Source organism: Anomaloglossus baeobatrachus, chromosome 9 (genome assembly GCF_048569485.1).
Source record: "Anomaloglossus baeobatrachus isolate aAnoBae1 chromosome 9, aAnoBae1.hap1, whole genome shotgun sequence".
Classification (NCBI taxonomy): Eukaryota; Metazoa; Chordata; class Amphibia; order Anura; family Aromobatidae; genus Anomaloglossus; species Anomaloglossus baeobatrachus.
In genome coordinates this window covers 144,821,864-144,847,689 of record NC_134361.1, presented here as the reverse complement: position 1 = coordinate 144,847,689, position 25,826 = coordinate 144,821,864, and the positions used below count along the sequence as shown (strand labels likewise).

General features: G+C 48.6%; 1 protein-coding gene across 2 annotated transcripts in view; it reads right to left on the bottom strand.

Annotated features, from left to right (window-relative positions):
* Positions 1-25,826, bottom strand: part of KIF4A (kinesin family member 4A) — a 187,289-nt gene that overhangs the window by 49,952 nt on the left and 111,511 nt on the right. For both annotated transcript variants that reach the window (XM_075324006.1, XM_075324007.1), the window contains exons 14-20: positions 14,451-14,525; positions 14,042-14,221; positions 13,612-13,715; positions 6,772-6,916; positions 6,148-6,258; positions 5,992-6,075; positions 5,788-5,901 (exon numbers count right to left, since the gene is read on the bottom strand). In XM_075324006.1, the coding sequence (XP_075180121.1) occupies positions 5,788-5,901; positions 5,992-6,075; positions 6,148-6,258; positions 6,772-6,916; positions 13,612-13,715; positions 14,042-14,221; positions 14,451-14,525 (813 nt within the window). The remainder of the gene's footprint in view (positions 1-5,787; positions 5,902-5,991; positions 6,076-6,147; positions 6,259-6,771; positions 6,917-13,611; positions 13,716-14,041; positions 14,222-14,450; positions 14,526-25,826) is intronic.

Sequence of the window (25,826 nt, the reverse complement as noted above, 5' to 3'; positions counted from 1 at the left end):
ATGTGTGGATGTGTGCCTCCTGAACACAAAGCATTGAACTGGCTAGATTTGGTCATCCAGGGGGTGTATATGCTCGGAGGGAGGAGCTACACTTTTTAGTGTAGTACTTTGTGTGTCCTCCGGAGGCAGAAGCTATACACCCATGGTCTGGGTCTCCCATAAGGAACGATGAAGAAATGTATTTTATTAAAATTATAACTTCGTGATAATTATGCATAAAATTACATTTATGGATTTTCATAAATTTAATTGTCGGATTGTGTGTGTAAAGGGACATATCATGCCATTAATATTTTACCAAAAACGCATGCGCATAATATATATATATATATACACATACACACACATACACACACATACACACACATACACACACACATACACACACATACACACACATACATACACATACATATACATACATATACATACATATACATACATATACATACATATACATACATACATATACATACATACATATACATACATACACATACATACATACATACACATACATACATACATACATATACATACATACATACACACACATATATATATATATATACACACACACACACACACATACACACACACACACATACATACATATATATACATATATACATACATACACACCAGGGCTGTGGAGTCGGAGTCGGAGTCGTGGAGTCGGAGTCGGAGCTCATTTTGGTGGAGTCGGAGTCGGTATAAAATGCACCGACTCCGACTCCGACTCCTAAAATATATAATAAATTGGGGACAGTAGTGCAATGCAGAATGTGCTGAATATTTTACTAAATAATAACATTTAGTATAATGCTTATATTTAAGTGAAAAATGTATTGTAGTACAATGTGAACATCAGACATTTAATTGTTTTTATGATACAATAATCAAGATATTTGGATAGAACATAAAATATATTTATTGGAATACAACTTTAGAACACAAAAAACTGTAATAAATTGTAAATATGTAATACACTATGTAATATACAGTAGATTACATATATATCTTGTGTGTGTATATACACTGTGTGTATATATATATATATATATATATATATATATATATATATATATATATATATATATATATATATATATATATATATATATACACACAGTGTATATACACACACAAGATATATATGTAATCTACTGTATATTACATAGTGTATTACATATTTACAATTTATTACAGTTTTTTGTGTTCTAAAGTTGTATTCCAATAAATATATTTTATGTTCTATCCAAATATCTTGATTATTGTATCATAAAAATTATTAAATGTCTGATGTTCACATACACATATTCATGTACTACAATAAATTTTTCACCTAACTATAAGCAATATATGTAGGAGTCGGAGTCGGAGTCGGAGCCGGAGTCGGAGTCGGTGCAAGAGAATTTGAGGAGTCGGAGTCGAAGGTTTGGCTTACCGACTCCACAGCACACACACACACACATATATGTGTGTGTATGTATGCATACATACATGTGTGTTTTCGGGGGAGATGTGCATCCCCCATCGTGCTCCATCCCCCATGCAGCGCACCCCCCATCATGCTCCATCCCCACTCCCCATTGTGCTCCATCCCCCATGCTGCGCACCCCCCATTGTGCTCCATCCCCCATGCTGCGCACCCCCCATCGTGCTCCACAGTCATACACCAGACATTAAACACGCACACACACACCTCACTTCTCCCTGTGCCCACCGGTGGGCGATCCCAGCAGCTGTGCTGCACGCCGTGCTCCTCTGCCGACACTCACGGATCCAATCGCATACACTCCCACACACACATCCGATCGCATACACGCGCTGACACAATCACAACATCCGGAGATACCGTGTTTCCCCGAAAGTAGGACCCCCCCGAAAGTAAGGCAGGGTGGGGGTTTCGGGGGGGTCCGCCAATTAGGGCACCCCCCGATTGTAAGGCAGGGTAGCGGGGGGCCCGGGGAATGTAAGGCCGCATATGGGTGGGGTCACTGGGGACAGTACAGGAACTTGCCGCTGTTCCCTCGCTCCATCCAGGCCTTCTCCAGTCTCGTGCCACCCGTGGTCCGCCTCCGGTGAATGGCCCCCGCAAGGCTCCCTGCTGGCCATCAGCTCGAGCTGTGATTGGCCAGTCAGCCGGCTCGCAGCTGATTGGCCCTCAGCTCGAGCTGAGATTGGCCAGTCAGCCGGCTCGCAGCTGATTGGCCCTCAGCTCGAGCTGAGATTGGCCGAAATCAGCTGCGACGTCACCGCCTGCTCGCTCCGATTGGTCCAGCGTCCCTGGCATCTGAATCGTCCCCCCGGCACCGCAGAGGAGATCGAAACAGAAGGAAAGTAACGGTAAGTTCCGAAACTCTCTGTGTGTGTCTGTGTGTGTGTGTACGGTATGTGTACGGTATGTGTACGGTATGTGTACGGTATGTGTACGGTATGTGTATGGGTGCCGTATGGGGCTGTATGTGTGTCAGTGTGTGTGTGTGTGTACGGTACCGGTACGATATGTGTGTGGGTGCCGTGTGGGGCTGTACCGGTACCGTATGTGTCAGTGTGTGTGGTGGCAGAGTGGGGGGCAGAACCACTGTATGGGGAAGCTGCAGGGGGGAGGATGGGGTGGATGCCAGACTCTCAAACAATGGGGAGGCTGCAGGGGGGAGGATTGTCATTTTTTTTCCAATGTAAGGCCTCCCCCGAAAGTAAGGCAGGGTGGGACTTTTGGGGGTAAAATTAATGTAAGACAGGGCCTTACTTTCGGGGAAACACGGTACCACATGCTTCCGGCCATGTGATCCTCCAGCAGGTCCTGGAAGATCACTACACAGTATCGCCGCCGAGAAGCAAGCGATATCACGGGATGTTGTGAGTATGTGGATGCGATCTGGTGTGTGTGTGTGTGTGTTCCGCCGCAGGACCTTGATGCGCTCACCTCGTGTGGGAGGGAAGAGCCTGGGCGAGGAGAGCGCCCAATCCGTGCGGGGGGGGGGGGGGGCGGGGCCATGGCGAATCCGTGAAGCCAAGCGGCCAATCCGTGCGGGGGGGCGGGGCCATGGCGAGCCCAGCGGGCAATCCGCTGTTTGTCACCGTAAGGACATGGCCAATCCGTGCGAGGGGGGGGGCGGACCCGAGGCGAGCGGCCAATCCGTGCGGGGGCATGGCGAGGCCAGCAGCCAATCCGCTGTTTGTCACCGTAAGGACATGTCCCGGGACACAATTTTGGAGCAAGACAGACAGAATAAAGGTATACATACATACATACATACATACCACACACACACACACACACACACACACACTATGTCTTCATATTTTTGTTTTACATTTCTTTTTCACACAAAATAAAATGGGAATAGGTCTTTCAATGCATTTTCTTTAGTCAATACCAGACTGTACTGGGTTACTATTGTACTTCACATTAGACTGTATTTCATCACATGTATGCCCCACTGAAGAATACTGCAATAAGTGTATACAACACTTAGAAGTGATCATAGAGATTGTTCAACAAATACTTCTAGGGAAGAAAAAGCTCTTAACCCCTTCACGACCGGCCGATTTTTTTTTTCGCCATTCTTTTTCTGAAAAACGTAACTTTTTTATTTTTCAGTCAATATGGTCATGTGAGGGCTCATTTTTTGCGGAACAAGCTGTACTTTTAAATGAAACCATCAGTTTTACCATATAGTGTACTGAAAACTGCAAAAAAAAAAAATTCCAAATGCAGAAAAATTGCAAAAAAAAGTGCGATAGCACTATGGTTTTTGAGATATTTTGTTCACTATATGGTAAAACTGATGTGTGGGTGTGATAGCCTTAGGTCAGTGCGAGTTCGTAGACACCAAACATGTATAGGTTTACTTTTATATAAGGGGTTAAAAAATAATCAGAAGTTTGTCCGAATAAGTGCCGCACGTTTTACGCCATATTCCGTGACCCGTAACGGTCTCATTTTTTGGGATCTATGGCTCAGTGACTGCTTATTTTTTGCGTCTCGAGCTGACGTTTTTAACGGTACCATTTTTGCGCAGATGCTACGTTTTGATCGCCTCTCATTTCATTTTGCGCAAAAGTTGTGGCGACAAAAAAACGTCGTTTTGGCGTTTGGAATTTTTTTGCCGCTACGCCGTATACTTATCAGATTAATTGATTTTATATTTTGATAGATCGGGCGTTTCTGAACGCAGCGATACCAAATGTGTATTTTTTTAACCCTTTAATTTTCAAAGGGGCGAATGGGGGGTGCTTTGAACTTTTAGGTTTTTTTTAATTTTAACAAACTTTTTATTTTACTAGTCCCCCTAGGGGGCTATTGCGATCAGCAGTCCGATCGCTTTGCACTATCTGCTGATCACAGCTACCTAGCTGTATACAGCAGATACGCTCACTGTCTTTCACTGTGCAGCGGGCACAGCGAAAGTGAAAGCAAGTCATGTGTAGTACAGGAGTCATCACATGACCCTGTGCTACCATGACAACTATCGGAAGTCACGTGATCGCGTCACGTGACTTTCGGTATCGGGCGGTAAGTAAAAGTTTACCGCGATCGCGCTTATAATGGCGCTGTCACATATTGACAGCGCCATATAAGGGGTTAAACGGCACGAGCAGATAACGATTCTGCTCGTGCCTAGCAGGCACACATCTCAGCTGTGAAAATCAGCTGAGATGTGTGCCGATCGCAGCATGCTGCTGCCAGCAGACCGCGGGCAGTAACGGTATGACCGCTAGGACGTAATTTTACTGCCCTCGGTCATTAAGGGGTTAAAGCACCACTCCAGCATTTTGTGTTTTATTTTCAACGCTGGAATGGGGCTTTAAATGCAAGTCCCCTTTGTTACTTATGGTTCCATAGTGCCAACTTGTGCCTTTAGCTTCCAATGCAAGTCTATGTGAGGCAGAACTAGGCTCTCCTAGATATGCGTTGAGTTGTGACCTCTGGCTCTATGAAACACTGGAGCTCCCGAAAGGTGGGAAGACGAAAGGTGGGAAGACGAAAGGCGGGAAGACGAAAGGCGGGAAGACGAAAGGCGGGAAGACGAAAGGCGGGAAGACGAAAGGCGGGAAGACGAAAGGCGGGAAGACGAAAGGCGGGAAGACGAAAGAAAGGAAGGAAGGAAGGAAGGAAGGAAGGAAGGAAGGAAGGAAGGAAGGAAGGAAGGAAGGAAGGAAGGAAGGAAGGAAGGAAGGAAGGAAGGAAGGAAGGAAGGAAGGAAGGAAGGAAGGAAGAAAGAAAGAAAGAAAGAAAGAAAGAAAGAAAGAAAGAAAGAAAGAAAGAAAGAAAGAAAGAAAGAAAGAAAGAAAGAAAGAAAGAAAGAAAGAAAGAAAGAAAGAAAGACACGATGCTTTTTAAAACCTACACATGGTTAGGTCTACGAACACACACTGACCTGAGGCATCACACTGATACATCAGTTTTTACCATATAGTGAACACAGTGCATAAAATATCAAACAATTGTGCAATTGCACTGTTTTGCAATTTTTCTGCATTTGTAATTTTTTTTGCAGTTTTCCAGTACACTATGGTAAAACTCATGGTTGCATTTAAAAGTACAGCTGGTTCTGAGGAAAGGGGGGGGGGGGACAAAAAAAAAAAACAAAAACAAAAACCTCATGACCAGATTGACTGAAAAATACAAAAAAGTTACAGATCTCATAAGGAGGAAGAATAATAAAAAAAAAAATAAAAACACGGAAAGTGCAAAATTGGGCGGTCGTGAAGGGGTTTAATGGAACGTGCTCGGCATTGTGCATCACACACACTGAGGGCAGCGCCTTCACACACCTTGACTCTAGCAGACGCTCCTTCCATGCCTTTGCTCTGAGTATCCTTCCGCCGGTCCATAGCTTCCTTCTGTCTCACCAGAGCCTCCTTCAACCTTTTATTTGCAGTTGCGGCCTAAAAAAAAGTTAAAAAAAAAAACACCTTATTTACATCATGCCAAAGGGATACAATACATGACAGAAGTAGTTAGCGATGGCCCCATACCTCTTCGGTTTTCCTGCGCAGGACATTGGCTTGCTTCTGGAAATCTCTTTCTAGTTTTAGGAGTTCGTACTGACGCTTGCGGTCCTAAAGAAATCCCATGGCATTACAAGATGAAGAGACTCTGTAGATAGATCGTAGTTCAATACCTCCACGTACCCGCTCTTTAAGCTGAATCACTTCTTTAGTCTTCTGTTGTTTAAAGGAGCGGAACTTCTCAGCATCTTCCTTCATCTGCCTCATGAGCTGCACTCTCTGCATCTTCATTGCCTGTAGAAACACAAGATTGCTGCAGTCACACTACATAATCAAGCTTCTACAACAACAAATAGTACAAGGACCAGTCCTCTACACATTGCCATCACACGACTTTTACTACTTATAACTATGCATTGTACGGCTCCTGTCATTACCCCGAATATTTGGGAATAATCTGACAGTTGGATGTTATTTTCCTGGTCTGCGCAGTGTGCCCGTATACAGTGAGACCATCAGCGACAATTGGACAGCGCCAATATGGCAGAAGTAACATCCCCACTATTGTCAAACGAATAATTTCTGGAGGTATAAAAACCCCTAAGTTATTGGAGTAGCAAGAATTTACGAAAATAAGCAGATCATCCAGATCCTGTTAATGAGTATTGTCATGCTGATAACACCAAATATGCCATCAGCTGAAAATCTGCTTCATCTGAGACAAGATTGTCAGATTTAAATCTGTGGAAGGAAAATAATTTTCCTTTTGTTATGAGGTTGGGGGGGGGGGCACACTGTAAAACTTACTTGGATCTCTTGATTGAGTTTGCCTACAGTCTTCTCGGTGGACTCTCTTAACCTCAGTAGCTTTGATTGTTCATTCAGCTTTTTCTTCAGATCGGCCATTTGACCCTCAAGCTCTTGCAACCTTTTTCGTCTTCGTTCGCTCAGCCTGTAAAAAAGAAGAGGATTTAGCAATTTAAAAAGGGAATCTATCAGCAGCTTTGTGCCAACTCATCTGAGAGCAGCTTACTGTAAGAAACCAGACCCTGAATCCAATGAGGCAATAGCACACAATGTAATGAGTGACATCCCTTGGTTCAATGTTTCAACCCTACAGCGTTTTGTCCTCAGTTTACATATAAACCTGACAGCTTGTTTCCCCCATTTAAATAAAAATAGCAAAATGTAATTTTTCTGCTTCTTGGTTTAAACCTAGTGCAAACTGAGCAGTAATACTCAAAGAATTGAGAGACCGCAAAAATAATGTGGAGGTAATACAAGCATCAAAACTGCAACAGAAGGGGAAAACAAAGTTACTTACCGGTAATGGGGTTTTCCAGAGCCACCTCTCAATTGGACAGGAACCCACTAAAATAAAAAGTGCAGCACCTCTCTTCCGCATCAGATAGGTTACAGAGCACAGCACAGAGGAATACCAGGAAAGGAAAAAAAAAAAAGAAGTGGTTGTGAAGACCAAGTGGCGGCTTTCCAAATAAGATCTAGAGGCACGTCTGCCTGTTTCGCCCAGGAGGTTGAAACAGACCGAGGAGAGGGAGCTGTGATTCTCTGAAGCAGTGGGACCCCCTGAGCTGTACAAGCCACTTTAATGGCCTCCTTAACCCAACACGCAATGGACCCCTTAGAGGCCGCACAACCTCTCCTAGGTCTGTGAAAAAAAAAAACAAAGTGACTGACTCTTCCGCCAAGATGCAGTGCCATCTAAATTGTGAAGAGCCCTTCTAACATCCCGGGAATGAAATTTCTCCTTTCTGTGCAGAGGGGCAGAAGGAGGGAAGAATAATCTCCTGTGAAGGATTGAACGTACCTGCCACCTTTGGTAGAAAGGCCTGGTCAGTGCGCAGAATAACTATCCTCCTTAACCTGGGTGTACGGAGGAATTATTGAAAGCCTGAAGGTCACAAACCCTACAGGCTGAGGTCAGTGCAATTAGAAGTGCCACCTTGAGTGTGAGTAATCTAACCAAAGATCAAGAAATGGGCTCAAAGGTGGGACCCCTAAGTGCGTCCAAAAAACCAAAATTAAGGTCCCAAGTGGGAAAGGCTAGGCAAGGTACTAGGGTCTGACAGGAGGATACAGAGACTAACCCAGACCTGGGAAAGGGGCAGCCCGCGGGCCACATCCGGCCTGCCTACTGTGACCGGCTCGCCCAGTAGATCAGAGTTGGAGACGTGGTGCTGCTTTTCCTGCCGGGCAGCAACTTCTCAAATGACACACGCGCGCCGTACTGACATCAGCGCGCGCGTGTCACAGAGAAAGCTGCCGGGCAGGAAACAGAGGACAGATTCCTGTGTTGCGCTGCTACACTGTGCGGAGCTTCAGGATCGGTCCTCTGTTCCTTGCCCGGCAGCTTTCTCTGTGACACACACACGCGCGCTGATGTCGGCAGTACAGCACGTGTGTGTAATTTGAAAAGTTCCCGCCCGGCAAGAGAAGCGGCACCAGCCGGTGCCTGGACAGAGAAGCAGCGGCGCACCCAGGGCCCGTACCCGGGAAGAAGCAGCTCAGCGGGGGACCCGTACGGATGTGCCTGAGGAAGGAGAGGGGAGTGGTCACTAATAACCTGAAGGGAGGGGGGGAGGGGGTTAATTGTGGGGGTAACTGGTGTAATATTTGGGTGTAGTGATGTAGTATATAGGAATGTAATGTAGTTTTACAGGGGCAGTATATAGTGATGTAATGTGTATATATATATATATATATATATTATACAGTATTGGGTAGAATGGAATTAATTATATTAGTCCGGCCCTCTAAAAAGGAACCCAAGTTCTCATGCGGCCCCATGAGAAATTTAATTGCCCACCCCTGATCTAACCCATCTATTCCCTGCAAAGTCGCAAATGTACAAGGCTCAGAGTCATGCACCTTCGAGGTACTGACAATCCTAAGTCCAACCCTCAATGGAGAAACTCCAGAATTTTTAGGAGCGGAGCTATACCCCCTGGTGAGCTACCTGTAGAGGAGAGAAACCTTCTCCATACCCTAGCATAAATTATAGTGGTGGAAAGCTTCCTGCTGGTAGTCAGGCCCGATGAAAAAAAACTACCTTCTAATAACCTCTCAAAATGCCTCAAAGTGCCTCTCAAAATGCCAAGCAGTCAGGTGGAGGTTGGAAACCAGAGGATGTAGAAGCAGGCCCTTGGAGAGGAGATCCAGCCTCCCTGGCAAAACCCAAGGAGCAGACACCGACATTCTCCTGAGCCAGTAAAACCATGTCCTCCTGGGCCCCATCCTCCCTGATCCTTTGTAATACTGCCGGGATTAAAACCATGGGAGTAAAGGAGTCCGACCCCCACGGGATCTGAAATGAGTCTACCGACCAATGCCTGTTGTGCGAATTCAGGGAGCAAAACCTGGCGGTTGGGCCTGGTTGCAAATAGAGCTAGAATCGGAAGGCCCCAAAGACATGTTGTTATGCTGCTGAAGACGTCCGGGTGAAGGCACCATTACCCCTGACGAACCTGAGTGCGACAAAGGGGAAAAAAAATAAATAGCCGCTGTGTTGTCCACCTCCATGATGTGCAAGGCCGTGAGGGAAGCTGGGTGCGTTTCTGCGAAGAGAAAGATCTGCTAAGTGAGCTCCATAAGAGTATGCGACCGTGTCCCCCCTTGGTGATTTATGTAAGACACTGCAACTCTGTTGTCCGACAGGACGTGTACATGACGACCTGTCAGGAGGGGGGAGGAAAGCTCGAAGAGCTTTCCCTATGGCACAAAAGATCCCTGTAATTGGAAGACCCCCCTACCCTCCAAAAGGACTCCAGTTCCCTTGAATGAAGTGACCTCGTAGGTGCGCTCCCCAGCCCTGTGCACTGGCATCTGTGGTCACTGTATCTGAAACTTTGAGTGCCCAAGGTACACCCTCCTGCAGGTTCTGGGTTTGTAGCCACCACCAGAGTGAGCGACAGACCAGGGAGGAGAGTTACGATAGGGTCCAAACACTCGCCCAATTGTATCTGTGCAAGCAAAACCTCCCTCTCCAGCACCTGGGAACGTAACTGGGCCCAGGGGACGGCTTGAATACAAGAAACAAGGGACCCCTGTAGGGACATGGCCTCAAGGGCCAGGACCGGAGCAGAGATAACTTCTTGCACTTTTGCCTGTAGTGAAGCCATTTTGTCTTGGGGCAGAAAGCATCGCTGAACTGTGGAGCCCAGGATCAGGCCGAGAAAAACCTGGCTGGAGAGTGGAGTCAAAATGTGAGTTGTTTAGGTTGACTATCCAGCCCAACTGTTGCAGGACAGAGATGACCACCTGCACCTGACCTGTACAGTGCACTTCTGAGGTGCAGACTATGAGGAAGTCATCCAGATATGGAACTATCAAAACATCCTGTTCTCGGATTTGTGCCGTGACCTCTGCCATCACCTTGGTAAACACTGAGCCATGGCTAGGCCAAATGGAAGGTCCCAGAACTGCAAGTGCGTTATTTGTCCATTGATTCGCAGAGCCACCCTCAAAAACGGCTGGTGGCTCAGGATGTGATAGTAAGCAACACCGTGGAAAGATGAGTTTCACCGCGGACCGCACTGACTCCATTTTGCAGTGACGTAGGGTCAGGAACGATTCAATCTTTTCAAGTTGATAGTCCTGAATGTCCCATTTGGATTTGGTAACAAAAAGAGGGGGGGGGGGGGGGGGGAAATAGAAACCTTGGCCCTCTTCTCCCTCGGGAACTTAACCAGTACTGATTTTTTGGACAAGCTCTTGCACTTCCTGCTGCAGGGCTAAATGGTACTCCAAGATCTGCCAAGTGATGTAAAAATGAGCGACTCTTTGGGGGGGTGGGGGTTGTGTCGATGAAAGTTACAAATTAATCCAGGGGCTGGAGGAAATAGCCTGCCATGCAAAAAAAAAAAAAAAAAAAAAAAAAAAAAAAAAACACCGCTCCTCCGGTGTGTGGGAGGTGAACTACCGGCCAGACTTCTTACCTCCCTCGGAAGGGTCAAACAAACCCTGACTGTCTTTTTCTTTTCTGGCCACCGCTCCTGTGGCGCAGTGTTCCTCTTCAGGTATCTTTCCTGAAGGAGTTGGTTCTAAAGGAAACAGAAGGAAAAGTGGGAAAACCCTTCTTCCTCTCCAGCCTTCTCAAGGATATCATCTAGTGGCTTACCGAATAGGAAATCACCATTGCATGGTACCACGCACACACACACACACACACAGGCCTTTGACTGAGTTCCCGGGCCAGCACTTTAGCCAAAGTGCCCTTCTGGCTGAGTTAGGCATAGCCGCCGCCTTTTCTGTAAGACGAATGGTATCAACCGATGAGTCTGCAAGAAAAGCTGCGGCGTCCTTAACTTGGGAAAAGGTATGCAATAACTGCTCCCGGGGAATGTCAGCCTTCAAATGGTCTTCCAACTGCTCCATCCAGACCATCAGGGAGCGAGCCACACAGGTTCCTGCTACCGATGGCCTAAGTGCACCTGCTGAGGATTTCCAGGCTGTCTTTAAGTAGGCATCTGCCCTCCTATCCAGTGGATCCCTCAAGGTACCCACATCCTCAAATGGTAATGGCGAAATTTTTGGCTGACAGAGACCACCACATCGATTTTTGGACAATGGTCCCAAAGAGTAGAATCCTCGTCTTGAAACAGGTACCTCGCCCGAAATGAAGAGGACAAAGTGTTTCTTATCCGGCTTCTCCCATTGATCCACAGCAACTGTTTAATTTTGGAATGGATGGAGAAGGAGCGCTTCTGTTTATGCTCTAAGCCACTAAACATAAGCTCCTCCAAAGATTCCTGGCCTTTGGTGTCCACTAACACCATTGTGGTACGGACTGCCTTTACTAGACGAGGAACATCTGAGGTTGGGAACCAGGGCCTGCCTTCCAGATCCTCTTTGAGGAAGGAGTGTCAGAAGAACCAGAATCAGATGATGAGAAACTGGACTTTAGTCCTAGCCTTCTGTTTGCCAGGGAATGAGCCAGTGCTGGGTTGGTTGATTTCTGCCTTGATGTCATGGAGACAACTCTAAAATCCTTGGACTTCCTCAGCGACTCTCTTCGGAATACAGGCTTGGCACAGCTTTTTATCTGACCCTGAGGGTAAAGAGGTCTTACACAGAGCATTCTCTATTGTGGATCTTTTCAGTTCTCTTTGGTGTATCCTACAGGACAAGACAGAAGGATAGCCAAAAATGACCCACCCCCGAGTCTGTACAAGGCTTTTCTTCTCCCTTGTGCAGGAGGCTGGAAGACCCCTGCAGAAACCTTTTGAGCACCGAGTACTGCCCGAGCGACTCACTCCACTGTGTCTGGGTAACGAGGGTGGTGGCGACGACTAGTGTTGCTGCCAAGGCTCCTGATCCATGGTCCGCATCTCCACAGCGAAACCGCCAGAAGCAACGACTGATACCGTCCTGGGGTTTTCATATCCAGCAGCGAAGGGCAGCGCCATCTTACCGTAAGTTGCGTCAGAAAATTTCCGGCCGATGTCACATCCTGGATGCTCCAGGATCTCAGCCACCTCGCCAGAGCCCGCGCGTCCTCCTTACATGGTAAGTGACCGGTGTGTACAACCACAGCTTTGCATGCTGTGGAACACAGACCCAGTGCACAACACCGGTGTTTACAACCTACAACTGCAAGACACAGAGCCGGTCAGCAATCCGGCGTGTACAACCGCTGGCAGAGCCAGGCAGGACAGACCCGGCAGCCAGCATATACCACTGCCAGAAATTCTCTGGCAGGACACAGACCCGGCTAATGTCCGGCGTAAACCACTGCTAAGAGTTACCCTCCGCAGGATATCAGAAGGTCCCTGATATCAAATAAAGAACCCCTAGCAGTCTTTCACTGTGGCAGTGCTATAGCACTTCTGGGTCACCCATCCTGGGACAGCAAAGCGAAGTGTTGCGGAAGAGAGGTGCCGCCCTTTTATTTTAGTGGGTTTCCTGTCCAAATTGAGGGGTGGACCTCTCTGGTAGCGCTGTCATGGCGATTGAAAAAAAAAACCCAAGCCATTGTCCTGGCTTTGAGTCTGCACAAACAAAAGAAATTGTCTGGAAACTTGTGCTTTTGGCAGGCATAAGGCCCTTTCCATTCCACACTAGAGTCCTCTTCGAATTCAGCTGAAAAGCATTTTTATTGGATCATTGTGAAGCATCCCTGACTGTCAAGTGGTCTCTCCTATCACCGAAAATGTTCTCAGCAATGGGAAGCCAACAGAGAAGCTGCTAATCACAATACTTCCCTGTGGTGTTCACTATGGCTGCATATTAGTCTAATAAATGGAGATAGCAGCCCTGCACATTGACTGTGTGCAGAGCAGGTTGTCAATCATGGTGCAGGGGAAGCAATACCAAACTCACTGAAGAAAGCAGAGACTAAACGCTCCCTACACCATCCAATGACAGGAAGCAAGCGGCTGCAAGGAGAATAGAACTTTATTTTCTCCCTGTAGCCGCAGCTCCTGTAAGCTTGCTGGACATGACTATTCACCTGCAGATTACCACTATATCAACAGGTAATTTAAGGATTTTTTTTGCCGACAGGTCCCTTTAAGGTTTGTAACAGGCATTTTCTAGATTTAATATTTTAAACTTTAATGCAGTAATAATATATATTGGAAAAAATACACACGTTTGTGAATTTGGAGAAAATATTTACAGATCACTCACTTTGCTTGATTAGTATCTTTTTTGGCCGAATGAAGAGCAAGTATTAGTTCTTCCTTCTCCTTTTGTAGAGCGCCCACTTCAGTTTCTAAGGTCTTTATATTATTCTGCACACAAAACAAGGACTTATCATATTAAAAAGAGAATGGTCAGGCAGGAAGAGATCTGAGGGCTGAGATGTGGGACAGTGGCCAAATTGTTTAAACAAGGTCATTTTTAGGGTGCAGTTTTTCTGCTTTGTGTCCATGTATGTGACTCCCTGTAGGACTTGTGTTGGATGTTCTAAAACTGCACAGTCAGGAGAAAAGGTATGCATGTATGCATGCAATATTCAAGGTTGTAGGATTTGGCTTTTCTATTTGATTGTGAAGTAATAGGATTTACTACAACAGAACAAGTCCCAATGTCCCAGGTGACAATTGCGGATGTTTACCAGGTATTCGCCCTGCATAGGTTCCAGCTGACTGTCGTTCTGCACCATCTTCTTTGCCAGGGTTTCCTTCAGAACCAATGCTTTATTCAGCTCAATCAGTTCTTTGGATAGCTGTGCTTGTCTGAGTGCATGATGGGTGGTAAATCCATCTGAAGAACGCTTCTCTCCGCAGTCTATTTTCTGAAAAAACAAAACCAATAAAATAGATATTTTGTTCAAATTTTTGATATTTTTCAAGTACATAAAAAGGTTTTAAAAAAAAAAAAAAAAAAAAACCACACTACAAAAAAAACTATGGAAGGGCACTTTCTGTAATTGTAATATATCCAATTTTATTTATATTTTAATTTAATCTGACAAAACATCTCCATTTCTATAGGAGTTGTCCCGCTCCCCATCTTCGCCTCACCTCATCACTGGCAGGGGAGTCTGTCACCTCATCCACCATGGCTTCAATAGACGCAGGAATTCCTGAGCTTTCATCCTGATAAAAAGGAAGGATTGAGTAGACTAGAATCGGGCACGGACATGCTGCTCCACAGGAGCGCTCACTGAACAATCGATAGCACAAAGAAGGAAAAAACAAGGCTCCTGTGTATGCAAACAAAAATATGTGTTCCACTAAGGTGGAGCAGGTATAGTATACACGTTACGAGTTGGAACAAATAGGTCTACGACAATATGTATCGTTATAATCAGAGCCCAAAATATCTTTAACTGGGCTTAGAACAATGCACAGAAGGAAACCCTGAGGAACATGGGACAATCTGGATGATGCGTAAAAAGAGAATTTTGTTTACTTACCGTAAATTCTTTTTCTTATAGTTCCGTAATGGGAGACCCAGACCATGGGTGTATAGCTTCTGCCTCCGGAGGACACACAAAGTACTACACTAAAAAGTGTAGCTCCTCCCTCTGAGCATATACACCCCCTGGATAACCAAATATAGCCAGTTTAGTGCAAAAGCTGAAGGAGAATAGCCATCCACAAGTAGAGATAGAGCAAAAAACCGGAACAACCGGAGCCTCTGTCTACAACAATAGCCGGTGATAACACGCGGAACAAGAAACTGCCAACAGGCAACAGGGAGGGTGCTGGGTCTCCCATTACGGAACTATAAGAAAAAGAATTTACGGTAAGTAAACAAAATTCTCTTTTTCTTCATCGTTCCTATGGGAGACCCAGACCATGGGACGTCTCAAAGCAGTCCATGGGTGGGAATAAACAGAAAACTGAGAAGTAGGCAAAACCTAACTTCACAAATGGGCGACAGCCGCCTGAAGGATGCGTCTGCCCAAGCTCGCATCTGCCGAAGCATGAGCATGCACTTGGTAGTGCTTTGAAAAGGTGTGCAGACTAGACAAAGTGGCAGCCTGACAGACCTGCTGAGCCGTAGCCTGGTGCCTGAAAGCCCAAGAGGCACAGACAGCTCTGGTCGAGTGTGCCTTGATCCCCGGCGGGGGAGGCACCCGAGTACACTGGTAGGCATCGGATATGGCCGACCTAATCCAACGAGCTAGGGTCTGTTTAGAAGCCGAGAGACCCTTGCGCTGACCTGTGGTCAGCACAAAAAGAGAGGTGCACCGCTTAAGAACAGCGGTGCGTGACACACAGATCCGGAGCGCCCGCACCAGATCTAAAGTATGCAACGCTTTCTCAAAGCGATGAACAGGAGCCGGACAAAAGGAAGGCAATGAAATGTCCTGGTTAAGGTGGAAAGGAGACACCACCTTAGGGAGAAAGTCCGGAGTTGGACGGAGAACCACCTTGTCTTGATGAAAAAACAAAAAAGGTGACTCCGAAGAGAGCGCAGCCAAATCAGAGACTCTCCTGAGAGAAGTTATGGCCACCAGAAAGACGACTTTCTGTGAAAGTCGAAACAAAGAAACCTCCCTAAGAGGCTCAAAAGGGGGGTTTCTGTAAGGCCGTGAGGACCAGATTAAGGTCCCAGGGATCCAAAGGCCACCGGTAAGGTGGAATGATGTGAGATGCGCCCTGCATGAAGGCGCGCACCTGAGCCAGTCGGGCGATACGCCGCTGGAACAACACTGACAGAGCCGAGACCTGTCCCTTAAGGGAATTGAGGGATAGTCCTAGCTGCAGACCGGACTGTAGAAAGGACAGGATGGTCGGCAAGGAAAAAGGCCAAGGGGCATGGCCGGAAGAACGACACCAGGACAGGAAAATTCTCCAAGTCCTGTGGTAAATTTTGGCCGAGGAAGACTTCCGAACCCGAGTCATAGTGGAGATGACTTCGGGAGGAATGCCGGAAGCCGTCAGGATCCAGGACTCAAGAGCCACGCCGTCAATCTGAGAGCTGCAGAATTCTGGCGGAAAAACGGACCTTGTGAGAGAAGGTCTGGGCGGTCCGGGAGATGCCACGGCATCTCTACGGACAGACGGAGCAGGTCTGGGTACCAAGCTCGCCTGGGCCAGTCTGGAGCAATGAGTATGACCCGACGGCCCTCCATTCTGATCTTGCGCAGGACTCTGGGCAAGAGAGCTAGAGGGGGAAACACGTAAGACAGACTGAACTGGGACCAATCCTGAACCAGCGCGTCCGCTGCAAAGGCCTGAGGATCGTGGGAGCGAGCCATGTAAACCGGGACCTTGTTGTGCCGGGATGCCATTAGATCCACCTACGGAGTGCCCCACTTGCGGCAGATCGACCGGAACACTGCCGGATGCAGGGACCACTCGCCGCTGTCCACGGTTTGACGGCTGAGATAATCTGCCTCCCAGTTTTCTACCCCTGGGATGTGGACTGCGGATATGGTGGACTTTGAGTCCTCCGTCCACTGAAGGATGCGTTGAACCTCCAACATTGCCAGGCGGCTGCGAGTCCCACCCTGGTGATTGATGTAGGCAACTGCTGTCGCGTTGTCTGACTGGACTCGAATGTGCTTGCTCGCCAACAGGTGGTGAAAGGCTACGAGAGCTAGGAGCACAGCTCTGATTTCCAGCACATTGATCGAGAGGGCTGATTCGGACGGAGTCCAAGTGCCCTGTGCTTGGTGGTGTAGAAATACTGCTCCCCAGTCGGATAGACTGGCATCCGTGGTGAGGATCACCCAGGACGGGGTCAGGAAGGAGCGTCCCTGAGACAGAGAGAGGGGCCAAAGCCACCACTGAAGAGAGCTCCTGGTCTGTGGAGACAGAGCCACCAACCTGTGCAAGGAGGAAGTCAGCTTGTCCCAACAGCGGAGACTGTCCAGCTGCAGAGGACGCAGATGGAACTGGGCAAAGGAACCGCTTCCATTGACGCCACCATCTGACCCAGCACCTGCATAAGGTGCCTGATGGAATGACGGCGGGGCCTCAACAGAGCGCACCGCCAGATGGAGGGACTGCTGTTTGACTAAGGGCAGCTTGACAAGTGCCGGCAGAGTCTCGAATTGCATCCCTAGGTACGTGAGTTTTTGGGTCGGGGTCAGAGTGGACTTGGGCAGATTGACAAGCCACCCGAATTGAACAAGAGTGGCGAGAGTGAGCGAGACACTCCGCTGACAGTCTGCACTGGATGAAGCCTTGACAAGAAGGTCGTCCAGGTAAGGAATCACTGCCAACCCCTGGAGGTGCAGAACCGCAACCACTGCTGCCATGACCTTGGTGAATACTCGAGGGGCCGTGGCTAACCCGAAGGGGAGAGCCACGAATTGGAAATGTTCCTCTCCGATTGCAAAACGTAGCCAACGCTGGTGTGAAACTGCAATTGGCACATGCAGATAGGCATCTCTGATGTCGATGGATGCCAAGAAATCTCCTTGGGTCATTGAGGCAATGACTGATCGCAGAGACTTCATGCGAAAATGCCGCACCTGAACATGCTTGTTGAGAAGCTTGAGATCCAGGATGGGCCGGAAGGAACCGTCCTTTTTGGGGACCAGGAAGAGATTTGAGTAAAAACCTCTGAACCGTTCCCTGGCGGGAACCGGTACAATTACTCCGTTGGCCTGCAAGGATGTTGACAGAAAAAATCTGTTTGGCGGGCTGGAAGAGAACTCTATCCTGTAGCCGTGGGAGATGATATCCCGCACCCACTGATCGGAGACGTGTTGAAACCACACGTCGCCAAAGTGGGAGAGCCTGCCACCAACCAAGGACGTTGCTGGCTCGGCCAGATAGTCAAGAGGAGGCTGCCTTGGTGGCAGCAGCTCCTGCGGACTTTTGTGGACGCGGCTTCTTGCGCCAGGTGGGCTTCTGGTCCTTGGCTGAGTTAGTGGACGAGGCCGAGGGCTTAGAGGACGACCAGTTAGAGGAACGAAACCTCGACTGGTTCCTGCCCTGGACAGGTTTCCTGGTTTTAGTCTGTGGCAAGGAAGTACTCTTCCCGCCAGTAGCCTCCTTAATAATTTCATCCAGTTGTTCACCGAACAGCCTGGACCCAGCAAATGGGAGCCTAGCAAGGTACTTCTTTAGAAGCATCTGCCTTCCACTCTCGAAGCCACAAGATCCTGCGGATAGCGAGGGAATTAGCGGAGGCCACCGCAGTGCGGTGAGAGGCCTCCAGCATGGCAGACATGGCGTAGGCTGAAAAGGCTGAAGCCTGGGAAGTTAAGGCAACCAATTCCCTGGTGAGGGAATGCATCTCCTCTAGGGAAGCAGAGATGGCTTTGAGAGCCCACACTGCTGCAAAGGATGGGGAGAACGAGGCCCCTGCCGCCTCATAGACAGACTTGGCCAGGAGGTCAACCTGGCGGTCAGTGGGATCCTTAAGTGAGGTGCCATCAGCCACAGATACAACTGTCCGGGCTGAGAGTCTAGACACCGGAGGGTCTACCTTTGGCGAGTGAGCCCACTCCTTGACCACCTCTGGTGGAAAAGGAAAACGGTCATCAGAACCACGCTTTGGGAAGCGTTTGTCAGGACAGGCTCTGGGCTTGGACACAGTGGCTTGAAAACTGGAGTGGTTAAAGAACAAACTCCTTGTTCTCTTAGGCAAGGTAAACTGGTGCTTTTCTGCCAGAGAGGGTTGCTCCTCTGATACTGGCGGATTGAGGTCCAGTACAGAATTAATGGACGCAATCAAATCACTAACATCTGCATCACCCTCGGTCAGATCAATGGGGCACATGGAGGTAGCGTCCGAGCCCCCAGTAAAGACATCCTCCTCGTCCTGCGAGTCGGCTCGTGAATCGGAGCCGCGGGACGAGGAAGAAGAGGGGACCCTGCGTCTCCTTTTAGGAGGACGGGGTCTGGGAGCAGATGAAGAATCCTCTGCGAGCTCTGCAGAGCGAGCCGAAGCAGCAGAGGCGCCCTGAGAAGGGGGCTGATGCATGCTCAGCAGAGTCCGGGACAACTCTCCCATGGAGTCGGCAAAGGACTGGGAGATAGACTTAGAAAACAATTCTACCCAAGCCGGGGGTTCAGCCACCGGGGCCGGAGCAGCCGGAGGGACCACTGGGGAGACTCCAGGCTGAGGCACCACCATGTTAGAGCAGGCATCACAATGAGGATATGTGCTCGGTTCAGGCAGTACGAGCTTACATGCAGTGCATATTGAGTACAGCCTTGCAGCCTTGCTCCTAGTGTGAGACATGCTGCTGAGGTGGGGGCTCTGCAGTAAAGAACACACTCCTTCAGAATGACCCCCAGAGAGTGTATAAGAAGGTCCACAACCAGAGGTTGTGGCTTACCAGACCGTTTTGTGTGCCCTCCGAATCCCACAGCTCGGACCCCCAGACAGGTTGCAGAGATGCAGCAGCCAGCGCCGATCAGTGTGAGAACGCTGATAAAATGGCGCCGGAGTGAGGAGGGGGGGGCGGGGCCTAGTCCAAGAGCAGGAACCGGAGGGCCAAGGAGATATACAGGGGAGGGGAACATCTCCTCAGAGAGGAGTGTCCTCCCCTGTGCTGAACGGCCGGTGGGCGGCGCCACACTGTCCCTCTGCATGACTGACATGCAGGGGCAGTGAAAACGAAAGTAGGCCGCAGCCGGGGCCTAAATTTTACAATGCGGCCGGCGCGCAGGCACCCTCGGCGCGGTTCTCAGGTGAAAACCAGAGAACCGGCCGGAAATGTCACCAAAGTAAACTGACACACTCTCCCCAACAATAAAGATGCAAGGGACCCCCTGACAATAACGTCTCAAATACTTAGCTTGTGAGACGCAGGGCCAGGTCCCTGAGGGATGAGTGCTCCGTCCGGCAGGGTCCTGAAAGGGCTGCGGATGGAGACCGGTCTCCTGCAAAGCAGTGAGAACCGTGCTGGCTCCCACTTCAAGCCAGAGCCCGAGGGATGGTGAAGGAGCGCGGCATGTAAGGCTCCAGCCTTGAAATCAACCTTAACAACACCGCCGACACAGTGGGGTGAGAAGGGACATGCCGGGGGTCCAGCTTGGACCCTCTTTTCTTCAAACTCTTTAAAATCAAAAATTAGATGAGAATGCATGTGTGGATGTGTGCCTCCTGAACACAAAGCATTGATCTGGCTATATTTGGTTATCCAGGGGGTGTATATGCTCGGAGGGAGGAGCTACACTTTTTAGTGTAGTACTTTGTGTGTCTTCCGGAGGCAGAAGCTATACACCCATGGTCTGGGTCTCCCATAGGAACGATGAAGAAAAGGGTTATTTGGGACCATTTTATTTTTGTACTAATGAAAGTAGGCTGTTTCCTACCAGTCAGTGCTACAACCGGCCTGTCCGGCGGCGATCTGCCAGGTCAGAGCGGTCACAGGATCGCCAGTGTCAGACAGAAGCCGCTTCTCGTGCACTCGGCTCAGTCTCACCTTAGGTGACAGAGGCTAAATCAGATAGTGTGTTGTTGGGCATAGAGCCACTTTTTTTTTTTTTTTTTTTTTTTAAAAAGTCACACATTGTTAAATCACAGCTTGTTCACCCTATTGGTTTTGATTGCCCCCACTGTCTTGCCTGAGCTTCTAAGCTGTCTGCTTAATTCAGGCAATCCAATGGTGTCAATCACCAGGGAGGGACGTGTGGCCATACAAACCAGTGGGTAAAGCCGTGCACTGAGCATTTCTGCAGAATAAAAGGCAGCAATTTTTACATGGGCTTTATTATGCCCTGCAAAAATATAGGCTCAGTTTATACTATTACTTTGTGATGAGACTTTCTTTACAGAATCACTCAAGCGTTAAGTTATTGTCAGCACTGGAGTAGCGCTTTAAATGTGAGGCCCCTGCCCCCGTCATAATCACCTTCCAGTGGCTCAATTTTTCACTGTTGCTCCTGTCCTGCAGCACCATCTTGTACCCGTAACTTCTGACTGGATGTAAGTCAGAAGTTATGTCACAGGCCCTCAATGTAGTTCTATGAGAGCCAGAACGAGGCTCTCAGACTCTAGTACTGAGTTGTGACCTCCATAAAACACTGGAGCTGCGGGCAGGTCACACATTGCTGGAGACCAAAGAGTGATGTAGGAAAAAGATGAAGACAGCTGAAGGTGAGTATAAGGCTATGTCCGCACTTTGCGTTGAGGTAGTTGCAGTTCTAAACGCATCCTCTGGCAGAAATGGTTTTTGCCAAAGTTGGTTTTGACCACAAAAACGCTATAAATATACTTGCCTTTTTACCGCGATTTACATGCTTTTTCACCGCTTAAAATCAGATGAGTTTTGACTAAAAATACTGCCAAATAAAAGTTTAACCCCTTAACGACCCTTGATGTACTGGGTACGTCATGGTGACATGGTGCTAAACGACCCATGACGTACCCAGTACGTCATGGCGAAATCGCGGTCCCGGGGAGTCCAATTTGTTTAATTAAACAGTAGATTCGGGAAAGGAGGGGACCTCTGCCTGACCTCAGGAGGGGTGGTGCCTCCTCCTCGAACCTAAAGGCTGTGATTGGCTGACGAACGCCGCTCAGCCAATTACAGTCACTGTAATGTTCCAGCCATTCAAAATGGCTGGAACATTGAAATCTAGCCCTGATCAGTGCTGCTGTAGCACTGGCCATTGGCTGGAGCTGGGTGATCGGTGCTTCACCCGCCCCCAGCTCTGATTGGAGAGACCGGTCTTGTGACCTATCTCTCCAATCACTGTGGATCTGGTGCCGGTGACCTGTGTCCGTCCCTGAAAGCCGAGGAGAGCGGTCTCTGCGGGTGCCCATTGGCAAGTTGCTGCCCCCGCCGCTCGCGTCTCCAATCGCCCCAGCCCCGCCGCTGTCTCCAATCGCCCCAGCCCCGCCGCTGTCTCCAATCGCCCCAGCCCCGCCGCTGTCTCCAATCGCCCCAGCCCCGCCGCTGTCTCCAATCGCCCCAGCCCCGCCGCTGTCTCCAATCGCCCCAGCCCCGCCGCTGTCTCCAATCGCCCCAGCCCCGCCGCTGTCTCCAATCGCCCCAGCCCCGCCGCTGTCGCCAATCGCCCGAGCCCCGCCGCTGTCGCCAATCGCCCGAGCCCCACCGCTGTCGCCGATCGCCACCACCACCCCCAGACCCGCCGCCGATCGCCACCGCCAGCCCCGCCGCTGTATCCGATCCACCGCTGTCCCCGCCGCCACGCTCGCCGCTGTCCCCGCCGCCACGCTCGCCACTGTCCCCGCCGCAGTCGCACCCACCTTTTTCAGCCGCTGCTGCCCCCGAATCGGCCCCCACTGTTCCCGATCGGCCGCCGCCTCCTTCATCAGCTGCCCCTTCTCCATCGCCACTACACCTCCTCCCCCCACATGTGCTGCAAGCCACCCTACCCCCCTCCATGTTCTGGGGGCCCCCCCCTCCCCTCGGGCCCCCCCCCTCCTTCATGTGCCACCTCTCTCTCCCATCAGACTCTGCCCCCCTCCCCGATCTGCTGCCTGCTCTCTCCCATCCTCTTCATCTACTGCCCCCTCTCACAATCCTTCATCTGCTGCGATCCTGCTGCCTAGATCCATCCTGTAAGGTAGGTATCCCCATCTCACCTCCCTCCCCCCATCCTCCGCCGCTCCTCCATCCGCTGCGCCATTTCACATCATCCATCCGCTGCGCCCTTTCCCATCCTCTGCCACTCCTCCATCCGCTGCGCCCTCTCATCTGCCGCCCCGCCCTCTCGCATCGCATTATCCAGCGCAGTTGCTCGCTTCCAGACTGGAGTGGATGATGCGATGCGAGACTCGTGCATTGCTCTCACGTTTGGCACTGGTCTTAGTGGCAGGCGCTCATATATTTTTATTTTTTTTTTATTTTTTACTGATGTCTGTATTTTTTATTTCGCCAAACTAGTTTTTTTTGTATGGGGGAGGAGGGGGGGGGGGGTCTAGTTTCCAAAATGGGATCACATGTGGGGGAGCTCCATTGTTTAGGCACCTCAGGGGGGTCTCCAAATGCAACATGGCATCTGCTAATAATTCCAATCAATTTTACTGTAAAATGGCGCTCCTTCTCTTCTGAGCCCTGCTGTGCGCCCAAACAATTGATTTCCACCACATATGAGGTATCCGTGTACTCAGGAGAAAATGCACAATACATTTTATGGTCCTTTTTTTTCCTGATCCCCTTGTGAAAAAAAAGCTACCTGTTTGAAAAAACAATTGTGGTAAAAAAAAAAAAAAAAAAAAGAATAAAATATTTTCACGGCTGAACATTACAAACGTTTGTGAAGCCTCCAGGGGTTCAAAGTGCTCACTAAACAGCTAGATAAATTCCATGAGGGGTCTAGTTTCCAAAATGGGGTCAATTGTGGGGGAGCTCCATTGTTTAGGCACTTCAGGGAGGTCTCCAAACGCAACATGGCGTCTGCTAATAATTCCAACCAATTTTGCTGGGAAATGGCACTCCTTGCCTTCGAGTCCTGCTGTGTGCCCAAACATTTGATTTCCACCACATATGAGGTATCTGCGTACTCCGGAGAAAATGCACGATACATTTTATGATGCATTTTTCCTGATACCCTTGTGAAAATACTAATTTTTATGGCTAAAGTAACATTTTTGTGTTAAAGTAAAATTTTCATTTTTTCTTCTACATTGCTTTGGTTCCTGTGAAGCACCTAAAGGGTTAATAAACTTCTTGGATGTGGTTTTGAGCAGAGTGAGGGGTGCAGATTTTAGAATGGGGTCACTTTTAGGTATTTTCTTTCGCCTAGGTTTCTCAAATCACTCCAAAATGTGATGTGGTACCTAAATTTTTTTTGTAAATTTTGTTGGAAAAATGAGAAATTGCTGATGAACTTTGAACCTTTTAACTTCCTAACGGAATTTTTTTTTTTTTTTTTCAAAAATTGCGCTGGTGTAAAGCATACAAGTGGGAAATGTTATTTAGTAACTATTTTGTGTAACATCTCTCAGATTTCTGGGCATAAAATTTCAAATTTTGAAAATTGCGAAATTTTCAAAATTGTCGCCAAATTTCCGAAATTTTTACAAATAAAATGCAAAGCATATCGGCCTAAATTTACCACTGATATGAAGTACAATATGTCACGAAAAAACAATGTCAGAATCGCCAGGATCCATTGAAGTGTTCCAGAGTTATAACCTGTCAAAGTGACACTGGTCAAAATTGCAAAAAATTGCCGGGTTTTTAAGGTGAAAACAGGCTGGGGGCTGAAGGGGTTAAACATACAAACACTGAAAAAAAAGCAAAAAAAAAAAAAAAAAAACAAATCATGATTATCAATCAAAAAAAAGAGAATTTTGTTTACTTACCGTAAATTCTTTTTCTTATAGTTCCGTAATGGGAGACCCAGACCATGGGTGTATAGCTTCTGCCTCCGGAGGACACACAAAGTACTACACTAAAAAGTGTAGCTCCTCCCTCTGAGCATATACACCCCCTGGATAACCAAATATAGCCAGTTTAGTGCAAAAGCTGAAGGAGAATAGCCATCCACAAGTAGAGATAGAGCAAAAAACCGGAACAACCGGAGCCTCTGTCTACAACAATAGCCGGTGATAACACGCGGAACAAGAAACTGCCAACAGGCAACAGGGAGGGTGCTGGGTCTCCCATGTCGGAACTATAAGAAAAAGAATTTACGGTAAGTAAACAAAATTCTCTTTTTCTTCATCGTTCCTTATGGGAGACCCAGACCATGGGTCTCAAAGCAGTCCATGGGTGGGAATAAACAGAAAACTGAGAAGTAGGCAAAACCTAACTTCACAAATGGGCGACAGCCGCCTGAAGGATGCGTCTGCCCAAGCTCGCATCTGCCGAAGCATGAGCATGCACTTGGTAGTGCTTCGAAAAGGTGTGCAGACTAGACCAAGTGGCAGCCTGACAAACCTGCTGAGCCGTAGCCTGGTGCATGAAAGCCCAGGAGGCACCGACCGCTCTGGTCGAGTGCGCCTTAATTCCTGGCGGAGGGGGCACCTGAAAACATTGGTAGGCATCGGATATGGCCGACCTAATCCAACGAGCTAGGGTCGGTTTAGAAGCCGAGAGACCCTTGCGCTGACCCGTGGTTAGCACAAAAAGAGAGGTGCACCGCCTAAGAGCGGCGGTGCGCGACACATAGATCCGGAGCGCCCGCACCAAATCCAAAGTACGCAACGCTTTCTCAAAGCGATGCACAGGGGCCGGACAAAAGGGAAGGCAATGAAATGTCCTGGTTAAGGTGGAAAGGAGACACCACCTTAGGGAGACAGTCCGGAGTCAGACGGAGAACCACCTTGACTTGGTGAAAAACCAAAAAAGGGAGACTCCGAAGAGTGCAGCCAAATCAGAGACTCTCCTGAGAGAAGTTATGGCCACGAGAAAGACCACTTTCTGTGAAAGACAAAACAAAGAAAACCTCCCAAAGAGGCTCAAAGGGGGGTTTGTGGAAGGCCGTGAGGACCAGATTGAGGTCCCAGGGATCCAGAGGCCGCCGGTAAGGCGGAATGATGAGAGATGCGCCCTGCATGAAGGT